The sequence below is a fragment of the Phaethon lepturus genome, unplaced genomic scaffold (genome assembly GCF_000687285.1).
Source record: "Phaethon lepturus isolate BGI_N335 unplaced genomic scaffold, ASM68728v1 scaffold8475, whole genome shotgun sequence".
Taxonomy (NCBI): Eukaryota; Metazoa; Chordata; class Aves; order Phaethontiformes; family Phaethontidae; genus Phaethon; species Phaethon lepturus.
Window position 1 is genome coordinate 50,866 of NW_010539810.1, and position 13,160 is coordinate 64,025.

General features: G+C 34.5%; 1 protein-coding gene across 1 annotated transcript in view; it reads right to left on the reverse strand.

Annotated features, from left to right (window-relative positions):
- SLIT2 (slit homolog 2 (Drosophila)) overlaps window positions 1-12,515 on the reverse strand; it is a gene marked incomplete at both ends in the record, with an annotated part of 61,512 nt that extends 48,997 nt beyond the window's left edge. Inside the window, 7 exons of the mRNA XM_010287224.1 lie at window positions 4,389-4,539; window positions 8,087-8,110; window positions 8,853-9,016; window positions 9,146-9,289; window positions 11,146-11,217; window positions 11,740-11,811; window positions 12,444-12,515. Coding sequence (XP_010285526.1) covers window positions 4,389-4,539; window positions 8,087-8,110; window positions 8,853-9,016; window positions 9,146-9,289; window positions 11,146-11,217; window positions 11,740-11,811; window positions 12,444-12,515 — 699 coding nt within the window. The remainder of the gene's footprint in view (window positions 1-4,388; window positions 4,540-8,086; window positions 8,111-8,852; window positions 9,017-9,145; window positions 9,290-11,145; window positions 11,218-11,739; window positions 11,812-12,443) is intronic.
- Window positions 12,516-13,160: the final 645 nt, after the last annotated feature.

Below are 13,160 nucleotides of genomic sequence, written 5' to 3' on the forward strand. Positions count from 1 at the left end.
CAAGTCTTCTTTTCTAGATGAATCTTGTTCTTGAGTTTTTTCTTGAAAAGAGAAGTCCTTGATACAGTATTCCAGCTGATATTTTATTGCATTTATGAAATGTAAAACAATTATTTCATATAACTTATGTATTACACTCCTGTACATGCATCCCAAAATGAAATTTGTAGCAGTGCCCAATGACACTCCTTCATCTTTAATACATTTGATGACACCACCATAGCCTTTTCTGTTGAACTACTTGCTGGTTATTCCTCAATCTTCTATTTGTGGTGCTAATTAGTCCTACCTAATGTCACATGCATAATTTTATTTTTTATTTTATTTAAACTACTGTTAGTCTACCATCAATATCACAGAACAATTTTAAGAATTTTCCATGTGTTTTGAAAATTTTCACTGTTTGAGAAGTTTCTCCATACTTCTCTATGATGGAGAAGAAGCATGGGTTGAATCACAGTATTGTGTTTGGTTAAAACTGTAGAAGAAATAGTATCTTCTCTCTAGCTTTGTATATATGGTGGTATCACAATTCATGCATCATCATTGAGGTTAGATCTGTTAGATCACAAATAAAGGGACATCAAGTGTTACAAATTATGGGTTTGTTCACAGAGGAATGATCACATGGATCATATGACATTGATATGGCTGGAGAGTGCTGGCTTTAGATCCGGAATTGTTAAATACTTGTGCAAGAAGTTTTCATTCTATTATCATGGTAAGTGATACCACACACAGAGGAATCAAAATTGTCACAGATGATTGGAAAATTAACAGATGTGGTGATATCTTCCTTCTGGATCTTAATATCATTATTTTCTGAGCCCAGTTCTCTTTACTGGTAAAGGCAATAATGACAGTTGTTACTTGCAAATCACTGGATCATGAAAAGGATAAAAATACTCGTGTCTGGTTTATTCAAAGAAAAATACTGAAACGTCATTCTCAAAAGAAAAAAAGCAAACAAAGAAGCATTTGATGATGTTGTCTTAAATATTCTCTTTCTCTGTTTTATTTGATGCTTTTTCCTGTTTTATTAACGCAATGGGCAAGATATTTGCTTGTTTTGGTACAATTGCTGAACCTCTGTACCGCAGTGATAGTCATGCTTTCGAAAACTATCTTGTTAGGATCTGGTATGTTATCACATATTGTACAATCATTACAAAACCTGAACAAATATGACTAAAATTATTTTTATTTACAGTTTCCCCTGGGCATTCTGGTTTGAGTGATTTATCAAATGCTTCCTGAATTTTCATATATATTAGAATTCTATCTGAAAAATATTTTATTTATGGGATGCATTTACAGGCTTGTACTTAAATACTTCAGTGGCAGATTAGACAGGTCTTTCACTGTTTTCCTGGAAGACTGAGCAAGTGACAAAATAGAAACAGTTAGAACAGCACTTGGCTCCTTTTACAATTAAGTATCTATCTTACTTATTATCTAACTGCATTACTACTTTCAGGTTTTTTTAAAACAATTACTCTGAAGAAATAGTTTTTTTGATGTGATATTATTACCGTTGCAATCTACACAATCAATACTCTAGGCAGGTCATATGGCCAAATAAATCAGGAAGGAGAAACTGATTAGAAAAACCACCTTCAAACTCTTTGTCAGAAAACTTTCTTCTTGTTCACTGCCATTTGTTGAGCTGAAACACCAAAGTTGCCAGTTGATGTACTCTTTCTGAGTACAGAAAGTAAGTATTTTCAAGAGGACATTTAAAAGCAGATTTAAAAGAAGCATTACATACTTTCTTGAACTCAGGATTAGTACAGTATTTTTCACTAGACCAATCAGCCCTAGAATGACAGAGACAAAAGTAGTTCACTATCTTTAATCCATTAAATTGCATGCTGCATACCATATATTATGATAGTGCCAACAAAACTTCATTCATTATATTATTCTATCAGACTACAAAAATACTTATTTTGTTCCCTATAGCCCTCTGAGAGAGTGCCACGCCCCAGGGGATCCGTGATACGAGTTCTCTTGGAGGTTACAGGACTCTTGTTATTTTCAAAACCTTCTGAGATAAGGGATGAAAAGAAGGCACATTCTTTTCCCGCCCTCCCTTCTTGTCCCATGTCCTTGGACTTAAAAGAATCACAGAACTCTATTTGAGTTCTGTGACAAACTATTAGACAAACTATTTGAGAAACATAAATCTTTGCCAGAGAAAACTAAAGAAATCTAGACATTTCCTCACTTTTGATCTTTGTTTCCAAGCTGAGTCTCAGCTCCAAACACCCTGCAGAGAACAATCTAGCCTTCCTCATCACTGTTAGAGGAGCATCAATGTCATTTGACTCCAACAAGTATCTTTATCTCAAATTTTGTGGGCAAAAGAAAAGAAGGGCTAACTAGCTGCTCTTCTCATATATGCCAGTAAATGTTGTGAACTGGAAATCACAGAGTGGTCCTAGGACCACTGGGAAGTCCCAAGAGGAGAAACAAAGGCAGTACATCAAAGACCAGGAGTAACAGGAGGAAACAAGAGAAAGAGCTGTAACTTCTGCGTCAGTGAGGCAAATACCAGAAGAGTGTATTTAGCTACAGTACTTGGATTTTTAGAGAAAGTAAAAAAAATGCAGAAATAATTTCTCTATCCCCTCTATCCAGCTTTTTATTACATCAAAAGACTTGAAGAACAATTTGTACAGTTTATCAAGAAGAAGTTTGAATAGTGACCTTGTTACAGTTTAAGACCATCTTACTTGGATAAAGTGCTGGATAGAAAAAGGCTCTTTAATGGCAAAAAATATAAAAGAAGCAGTGATGGAAACTGAAGAGAGGCAGATTCCACTTGCAAGTAAAAGTTCCAATTTCAAAAGGTTTTAACAGAAGTGAAGGGAGATGATTAACTTCTGTAACACTCTCAGGGAAGTGGTGGATTTTTAATCCACTGATACCTTTAAATAAGACTGTATGTTTTCTGAAAGAAGTGTTGTAACCAACACGAATTATGTTTTAGTCAAACACAATTTTTTTGTTGACTGAAATTTGAGAGTTTAGGATACACAGCAGATGAGGCTTGATGATTTTTTTCTTTTGAATTTAATACATATGGATCATAATTATAGAAAGAAAACACTTGACAGTTTATCTTCCACATGTAAATAAATGAATATGAAAATCAACAATTAAAATACTAATTAAGATTATTATTTCTTCAGAGCAGAGAGAATTAAAAATGAATCCTGCTAAGAATCAAGACAATGCATCACTTGCTCATGTCTTGGTTCAGTAACTATGATTTCTACAACAATTACTTTATGATCTCCTCCTACACTTTAATCTGCTACCCATTCCATCAGTTTTTATTCTTCAATTCAAGTAATTTTATCTCAGATTTTCCTTTTCCTGCCCAGATAGTCCAAATCCTTAGCCATGGTCTTATATTGCATACCTTCACTGCTGGACTGTTGCTTTGGTGCCAGCTGCAGACTGATTATCTTTTAAGAGATGCGCGATACTGGTGCTCACCTCACCCCTGTGCATCACAACTTGATCACAGTACTCCTGTGTACTCAACATCTCTGTCCCCGCTTTACTTCATCAAATCAAAGTCCCCCTCTTTTGCCACTCAACATTCTGCCATGTTCTTTACACTGAATCGCCTGGAAAAAACAGCTATTTCCTCCTGCCTTTGCTCTGCCAATGATGGCCACACTAATCTCCTGCCTTTCTGCTGATCCTTCAAGCATCTCTGCATTCCCTTTCATACTATGCTTTGCGCATGGGAAAACCTTGTAAAGCTGTCTTAATTTTATCTTTCAATCCCTCTTGAAGACCACTTCAGTTTTAATGCCTACAAATCATTCCCACATGGCACTTATTAAGCAAGTAATAATCTGTGACTTCTTTTCTGCTCATCTCTGCTCATTATATTGTTATCTCATCTTCTTAACCCAACTCTGTCTTATTTGTCTGCTTTATCTTCCTCTGGTCTCCTGCCTGACACGCATAATGTGTGCTTTGCATAAGAAGAATCAGCTCCATTTTTTTAAACGCCTAGATAGCACTTTTTAAGACAGACCCCTGGTTACTGGATGTCCTACTTGCTCTCGTTAAAATAAAAAGCAAAATAAACCCCACTACCTTTCAAAAAAAATCCAGGTGGGTAGCTCATGTACTGGAGAACTAGAAACATAGAATAGTTACCTTATTTATTTATCATAATTTTTTAAGGCTACAGGGTAATGAAATGGTGCATAAATAATTTTGATTAGTATCTAGTCCTTTGAAGTGCACCACAGAGGTTACATTTAATTCTTGTTTTTCAAAAAAGTAAAGCTGTGGTTTTATATTTGAAAATTGCAGTTAGTTTTTCCATAAGCAAATAATGCTTTATTATGGGTTCAACTTACAACTCTGCTGTGTACTGGGGGATGTGATCAGGAATTTTGTTGAGTTTCTGATTGGAGCAGTCCACTGTGGTCCCTTCACAGCGACATTTCTCAGGGCAAGCCAAATCTGCAAAGCAGTCTCCACTTAATTTGGATCTGTAATCTTCAGTGCCTGTGGAAGAGTCAAGTCAAAATACAGATACTGAGTCAATAAAATATAAGATTTGCTTCTTGTGAGAAAGTTGAAAAGATATCTGCAATGCAGATAACGGGTGGGCAACTTGGGAAATGTATGATAAACTTTGTGATACTGAACAGACACAAGGGCTTCAAGAGAGGGTTAAATATAGGGGCTTAAGATATGCTGGAAAAAGAAACTGTGACCAACTTCACATAACAGGATAACATTAACTTGAGCTTTTCACAGCTGTACTTTCTGCTGATTATGTTGTCAGCCAATCTAGCCTTGTTTATAGCTAATCACACAAATGCCACTGATTCTTTTAGAATTTATTTTCTTTCTCTTTATCAAGAATAAATAGATCCTGAATGCCACCTTTTCTCTTTCTGTTGTTAGAAATTTGTATTGTTGACCGGACTTCATTAACCTCTGTGATTTTTTTTTTTTATGGTCCCGATACTCCACATCATCTCAGACATGTAAGATTGAAAGCCCTGTTTTCAGCTTTAATTTAAAAAATGTGTGATCCTGACTTAAGCCTCAGCAGCTTGCCATGCTGTAGAAAGCTGCGTGACGTTCCATGGTGCTTGACAGAACCATGTTTTACTCATACCTCACAACCACATGGTTAGATCAAGCACAACAGAAAATCTCGCTACATTATCAAAACTGCATCCATTAGGCCAAGGATAAGAGCAAGGGAAAAGAGGAAGGAGTAGGTATAAGTTACAGAAGCATTTGAAGTATAATACTTGCTTACATGACATGGCATTCTTATTACTGAATGTCCAGTGCCACAGTAACAGTATTACTGTCACAGATTAAATAAAAAGTACAAAAAAATTGAACCACATTGAAAGTTTCCTCCACCATTTCCCAGAGTCAGTTAAAGAAAACGTCCTAAACATATCAGGAGGAAACATCCGGTAAGGAATTGAGGGTGGGTGACAAAGAAAACAAAGAGAAGCTGAAAGGACCTGTGGGTTCTTCTTGGACAAAGGTGAAAAGACTGAGACTAGTAGAAGGTGCATCAGGGCTGGGAGGTACATTGTGATTTAGCTCAGACACTGAACTTTACTTACAGCCAAAATGGTGAACTCCTGCAAAAGTAAAGATAGCCAAGAAGGAAAGAAAGACAGAGTAATCCCAATTAAGACAAAAACATGAACTAAGCTCTCATGTTCTCTACTCAGCTTTAGTTTGATTAGAAGATGTTGCTAAGGGGTACCGTCTTCAGCAGAGAGAAAGAATAATTAATTTTAAGTGGCATTAAAAAATGAAGAAAAGATTAGGGATAATTACAGATTTCATATAGGATGATAATGCCTCCCATGCATTATTGTTCACTATTTTGAATGTATTCTTTAAAAGCCGCTCCCTTGAACTATGCCACTTAATACCTTAAATGCTATGCCACTTAAAACCTTAATAAACCAGAGAAACACAGGAGAAACAGATTCCTCAGGGGAGGAAAAAAAACCTCAACAGTCATCTCATATTTTGTTATCTAGTGCTTTTAAATGTCTAAGTAACACATATGATATAACCACATGGAATATTTCTATGAGCTAGCAGACAAACAATATTTTTACTAATTAATGATTCAATGATTTTACAGTTAATGATTTAATACTTGTATAACCTTTAGTCTTCCAAATTCCTATAATGAAATTCTACTAAGACTTCCTAGTGTCTGCAGATCAAGATCTCCTGATGACATATTTTAAACAAATATAAAAAATATTTAAGTTTCTAAAGGAATGCTAACATTTTTACAGTATTTACTGAAGTGTAAAGAAGTGGCTTTAGCACTTATTAATACCCAAAAAGCAAGGCTACAAATACATTTTTTTTCCTCCTGTATCCAGAGTAAATCAGTATTAGCAGTTTAAAGTAAATAACTAAAATATTCAGGGACAAGGTCTTCAACAATTAAAAGAATTTTATGCAGGAACTCCCTGATAACCTAATAGAAAGAACAGAAAGTGTATTTCAAGAAGCAAGCCTGCAGCACTTTTTGATTAATTTGATTCTTTTTCTTCCCCCGCCCTCCCCTTTTTTTTTTTCCCCAGGAATAGCATTTTTTTAAAGGGTACGTAAACAAACTTAAACTGCATGTGTGGTCATATTATAAACAGGCTGTGAAGACATTTGCTGGCAAGAAAACACTTCTAACTCTGAGACAAAAGTTGTGCTGGCAAGGTTGAGTAGAAGTCACTCTGTGGCAGGAATACAGCTGTTCTACTCATTAAGGAATTGAGTGGTACTATAGGTTTGAGAAATTGAATCCCTCTCTGTTTTATGCTGCTTTAAAACACATTTTCGCGGCTGCCAATGCTGACAAATTGCTGCTTTATTTTGTATTTCATTTTGTCTTCTCTTCATATTCAAACCAAGATATTAGTATGAGGGCATGAAGAACTTCACATGATTGCTGCAAATTTAAGTGATACATCACACAGCATTAGGAGAAGAGCTGTTAAACATACCAGCTTAGAAGACAAAGACTAAGACCAATCAATAAATCAGTACTTCAATCACTGCAGAATGACAATATACCTGTTGTTCTTGAAAGAACAAATGCACTGGTGTCATAATCAATTATTGTAGATATTTTTCTAGATATTAAACTATGGTAGAAAAACCTTCTTGCAAATCACATACTGTAATTCATCAACAGATTCATTATTCCCTTATTTATTTTGCCAGTCAATCATTTATAATCTGTTAAGAACATAATGCAAGTGCATAATTGTTTTTTCTTCTATTAAGAAATCAGTGCACACACCTGACAAGCAAGGTAAAATAAAGAAAGAAACGTATTTCAAAGAGCTAGGGCCAACATCAGTAAATCTTTTGTGAAAATATCATAGATTTATTGTAGCTTAAAGCTGTGTGTAAATTGTTGTTTCACCCCAACTCTAAAGTCACATTTTCTTTAATGGAAAGCATTTCTGATTCATTGTAAGTGTGTGACCACAGAATGCCTTTAATGAAGAATATCAGCTTTCTTTTCCAAGTGTTCCACTGTGATTTAGCAAACACAGGAGGGTGAGCAAGCAGTAGCTGCAGCCAGTGTAGAGCATGAAAGCAAAGCAAGAAAATGTTCATTTGTATATATTTTTTTTAAAGTTGCACTAGCTCTTTGATGGTAGTATGTTTTCCTGCCTTTAAAAGCAGCTCAGGAGCTACATTTTAAAAACAGTAGTGGCAGAAAGGTGAAGTACAAGGTAAGTAAAGGTCTCAATTGAAATATGAACTAGCAGGTGCAACCTTCTAAATAATTTAAGTAGTAATTTTGGTAGGTTGTGTGCAAATTTGTGAGACAAAAAAAGTAAATGGAGCTGCATGCTAAGCTCTTACATTCAGAAAACAGAACTACTAGTAATCTACAAAGGAAAACTATGTCTAGCTACAGGTATTGACTAATGTTAATACACATGCATCAGTTTCCTAAAAGCTATAACAAACTTTGCTTTTGGGGGGAAAGGGAGAGAGTATCTGCAGTTAGTCAATCTTACTGCAGAGCCAAACCTACCTGGAATGAAATACTGTTCTTTAGCTAAATAAAGAGAAAAAAAAAATAGAAGATGCACCTGAATGTCAGCAAGCAAAGAATGAGTTTTATTAGATTAAGTATGGACTACAGTTAACTACAGATAATTAAGTGAAAAAATGTGTATTCACAAAGAGAGCTGATAAACAACAAAGTGTGAATAGTCATAAATGTATCCGGAACATGGAAAACAAACAGTTCTCATCTGGTATTTGCACTTGAGACTGAATAAATTGTAGAATGTGAAATGCACCTGGAACAGCTGGATACCATATGACAACAGTTAGGATTTAGAGAAATGTAAGTAGGAAATGGAGTAAGATTAGAAAAAGAAAACAGTAAATTTCAGTATGAGGTAAGCTCCCTGTACAAAGTGAATATGTCATGTTTCCATATTTAGCTAGAAATTTTTAGATCTTTCACATACTCCAGGGCCTTGTGGAAATTTTACAAAATTATTTATGTTGGTCATACTTGTGGTGAATAACTTTAGCATTTCATTCTGAAGTATTATATATTGCATTTCTTTTGTTAGATTTAATGCTACTCAGAAATAGTGCCAAACATGTTAACTATAGTAATGTTCCATGATCCAATAGCCTATGATCTCCCCTCCTTCAGTCAAAGAACTAAAAAAGATTCTGCAATGTTTAATAATTCCATAGAGAGCCAGCTGCCTTCATTAGAACTTCTATAACCACTGTTTTTGCCAATAAAAGAAAAATAGCAGCTGAACTAAGAAAATTACCTGAGCAGCGGAATTTCTTGCTTTTGATCTGGCCGATCCTTTTGTTTGCCAGACGGCGGGGGCTGGTGCAACGGGCACCACTAGTCTCAATGGGGTTTGTATGAAGATAATCCGCCAGCCACTTCAGATGACAGTCACAGATAAATGGGTTCTGAGCCAAATGCCTTTCATGAAGAAAAAAAATCATAATTTCACACATTATTTCCCTTTGGTCTCAGCAGTTCCCCATATTTTTAGTACATTGTAGAACATGAAGTCATACTAAAGACAACCACAAGCTAAAGCATACATACAAGGTCTGAATTGCACGGAGGGGTGAGAAGGTGCCTTTTGCAATGGTCTGAAGCTTGTTGTCATACAAAGAAAGAAGATTCAAGTTGTGCAGATCTTGAAAAGCATCAACTCGCAGGCAATTGATCTTATTAGCATTCAATAATCTGTTTAATGGAAGACAATTATAAAATTGAAAGAATTCGCTTCAGCATTCTTCACAAATAATTCTTAGTGTGCATTTGTAACCAGAACAAGAGATATAGTAACAAATATTAATTGACAGTGACATAAGGGATTTCAGTGAATTGAAATACCTTAACGTGCTCTGATATAATTCCTCTATATTTGCACCTTGGAGTTGAAATGTGTGGGTTTGTTCAGCTAAAATCACATTTCTTGTATGTGCTGGTAGAACGTGTGTGTGTGGTATTTGTCTGTGCAAAGAAACAAGCTTAAAAAATCAAGTACCTGCAAGGAAATCTAGTTCCTTTGGCCAAATAAATAAACAAACAAAAAAGGAACTGAACACTGTGTTCATTAGCTGGAAGAGATGTGCAGTGGCACTTTTAATTATATGTTACTAATCAGCATGCTGCCGCATTAACAGAGTTGTAGTAAAAACTGGTGGCATGGAATATATCCAAATCTGTCTTGGATCCTTTTTCCTCTCCATCTTTAAAGGGAACCTTTTCTTCCCTGTACCTCCAAGACTTCTAGAGTTAAAACAAACAAGCCAATCTAAATCAACTCCTTAATGCTTTTCAAGAGGAAAAAAAAAAGTGTCATCAACTAGATGCATTTTTATAACCAAAAATTCTTTATTTTTTTCCCATATCCAGCCAGAAATGGAATGGAATAGTGGATTTCAAAACCAATGCTCTGATAAACAGTTTCACTACACAAGTAGAAGTTTACTTAGACTAAAATGTATTGTCTATGCGAAGTATATCAAGCTGTGGATATTTTTTTAATACAGAATAAACACAAGTTCAGAGATGTCTCTTCCTTTTTTTTTTTAACAAATTCTGAAATATGTTTTTGTAACTAAAATCTCTTTAAAGGAAAACAGGAATGCATACCACCCCACTATTATACTGGTTTATGCCTAAAATAAATCAAAATGTAAACCTCTAGGTGGTGCTAGAACTTGCATTTTCTTTGTATTCGCTTACTGTTTCGCCATCTTCAATGAGTTTTTAATAACACACATTTTGCCAGTCACTACACTGTGAAGTCTGGACATGAAATACTTTTAGTCATGTGGGAAGAAGTTTTAAAGTCTTTAAGAGGAAGCTTTAAATCAACAAGTCAGCTATTCTGGGACAATTTCTTCCAAAACCACCACCGTTGTGTTATGGCCTATTTCACAGGTTTCTTTTACACAGTACAACTAGTGCACAGCCTCATGTGCTAAATTTTGACAATACTTGATAAACATATCACCAGGGCATTCTTCTTCATTCCCAGAATTAAATCTAAATAGAAATGGTTTATAAGATTAAACATAGAAATTTCTGAAGTATTAGAACAAAATAGCAGCTGGAGTTCACAGAATCAAAGAATTGTACAGAGATGAGTGTCAGAACTGTACTGCAACTCTGTTCTTCCATGGGCACAACTAGAAATACAGTTACATAGCATTTCCACTACATATTCTCTCTGCATAAAATATACAAATATTCCTTCTGTGGTTCCCACACAACTTTATACATACTATTTGCCATTTACAGGGCAAGACAGTATCATACCCTATGTGTTTTATCATTATAAATTCTATACAAGGGAATATTTTCATTTTAATAATTTTAGGCTGAGACATTAACTGAGATATGATCAGATTTGTGGATGAATGGCAAGCTGGCCTAAAACAGTCTTGACTCCTTTGGCTTTAAAACAAGTTGTTTTTATTATCTCTGATCTTACATACAGGATTTCCTGCCAGTTCTCAACCATATATCTCTTATCAAGTTTACCCTTCTGAGTTATCCCAAAGTCAAATAAATATTAAAAAAATACTCACAGCAATTGCAGAGAAAAGAGTCCTTCAAATAGGCCCTTTGGAAGTTCTGTAATTTTATTGCCATAGAGAACACTGTACCAGGAAATAATAAAGCAAAGCAGCCATTATGAAAAGCATATACTATGTGATTTTGACTTTAAAAATAAAGAAATTTCCATTTTCCTGAAGGGAATTTAACAGCAACGACTTGATACTTGCAAGATCCTTGTGGTCCTGTGAGGTAGCAGGATCACACATTTTCCCAAAAGGTGCGTTGCCCAAATTGCTCTCAGCAGAATCAGCACCTCACTGTTTATGGCCTTACCAAAGGATCTTGGTAAGTGGATTTGCTGTTTGTAAGAACAACTAACTGGGGAACAAAAGAAATGTTTGATTTTGTTCAACTCTTTGCCATGAATGTATTTATAAAAAAACATACATTTTTAGTGTCCAGCTGTGATAAAATATTAAATTATCACTCTAACATTCTGAAATTATTTTACAGCTTTCAGAATTAATTGAATTTATATGAAAATTCTGCAGAGAGCCAAAAAAATTTCACTATAAGAATATGAGAAATTTGCTTCTGTTTTTACAGGTTAAAGGTATACCTACAGTGAATTGAGTGAACGTAAGCCTTGGAATGCATCTGGAGCTGCTTCAGAGATCTGGTTATTGCTTAGGTCACTGAAATAAATGACATTTGATTCAATTAATTCAAGCTATTTTCAAAATAGCAAACATAAAAATAATACATAACTAGAATTAGGCACGGAAGGGAGAGAGAAATTAAAATATTTATGTGAGACACTGCCAAAGAATTTTAATAAAAATCATTTAAATTGCCAATACACTGAAACAAAAGGCAAGGTTAAAAATGGACCTTTCATATGCTTGGAAATAAATGCAAAAATATTTATTTTTCTAATTGCTTAAGTACATTTTAAAAAGAATTCTCTGTTTGCTATGGCCACAGGAGTATACAGCCTCAAAGATACTCTGAAATAACAGTGGCTTGTCTCCATTAATTTATTCTTTTTTTTATGGAGCATTCACTACAGTAACATATTGCTTCTATGCAGAACCACATTAAATAGTTTCAATACTTTTAAAAAACAATTATTATTAATGTGACAAAGATGGTCTTAATAATCAGGCTGCCATATCAGTCAAATTTTCTTAAATGCTCACACATCAAGTGCAATTCCTCTGTATGACCTTGACTTGGTTTTCGTTTTTACATATATATGTGTAAAAATATGTGTGTGTATATATATGTATGAAAATAAAAAATTAAATCTAAATTACTTGGTACGTACATTCTTCGTAGCTTTTTATATGGTGAGAAAGCTCCAGGAGGTATGACCTTGATTGAATTTTGTTCTAACCGTCTGCAAAAGAAGAGCAACAGCATAAAAATACAAAACCCAAGCCAAACAGCAATCTAAAGCTATAACAAACTAGAAGGGATAGACTTTTACAAAGAAGGCTGCTGTGGCTTTCTTTTTCAGTATAATTTTTATCTTGAGAAACAAATTTCATTCCAGTTTTCATCACAAAAAAATCAGTTTATGTCTGTGACACGAAACACTTCAACCTATAGAGTGTAATGATGTAAATTAAACCCCAATCTTGATTCTGTATCTAAAGAAAACTTGTTTTCAGAGCACACAAGAATTTTGTAAAATTTAAGCTAGAAATGTCATTAAAAAATTAAAACTTGAGCTAGTGTTAATTGAATCCTAATGTATTATACACAGACAGCAATTTTTACAGTAAGTTTTATTCAGAAATGTCTAAAAACTTCTGTGAGTTAATCATCAAAATATGCAAAGCATAAAAAAGGGGAGAGGAATGTTCTTATAGAACAAATAACATATGTTTCTACCTGCAGTAAGGCAAATGCTGTATTTTTAAACATGCACGCATGATTTCTTTAGATACAGTACATAACTCATTTTCTTTAAGTTATAATACTAGGATTGCACAGCCACACTTCTAACTTCTTTAAACAAGTATTTTTATCTAAAATTGTA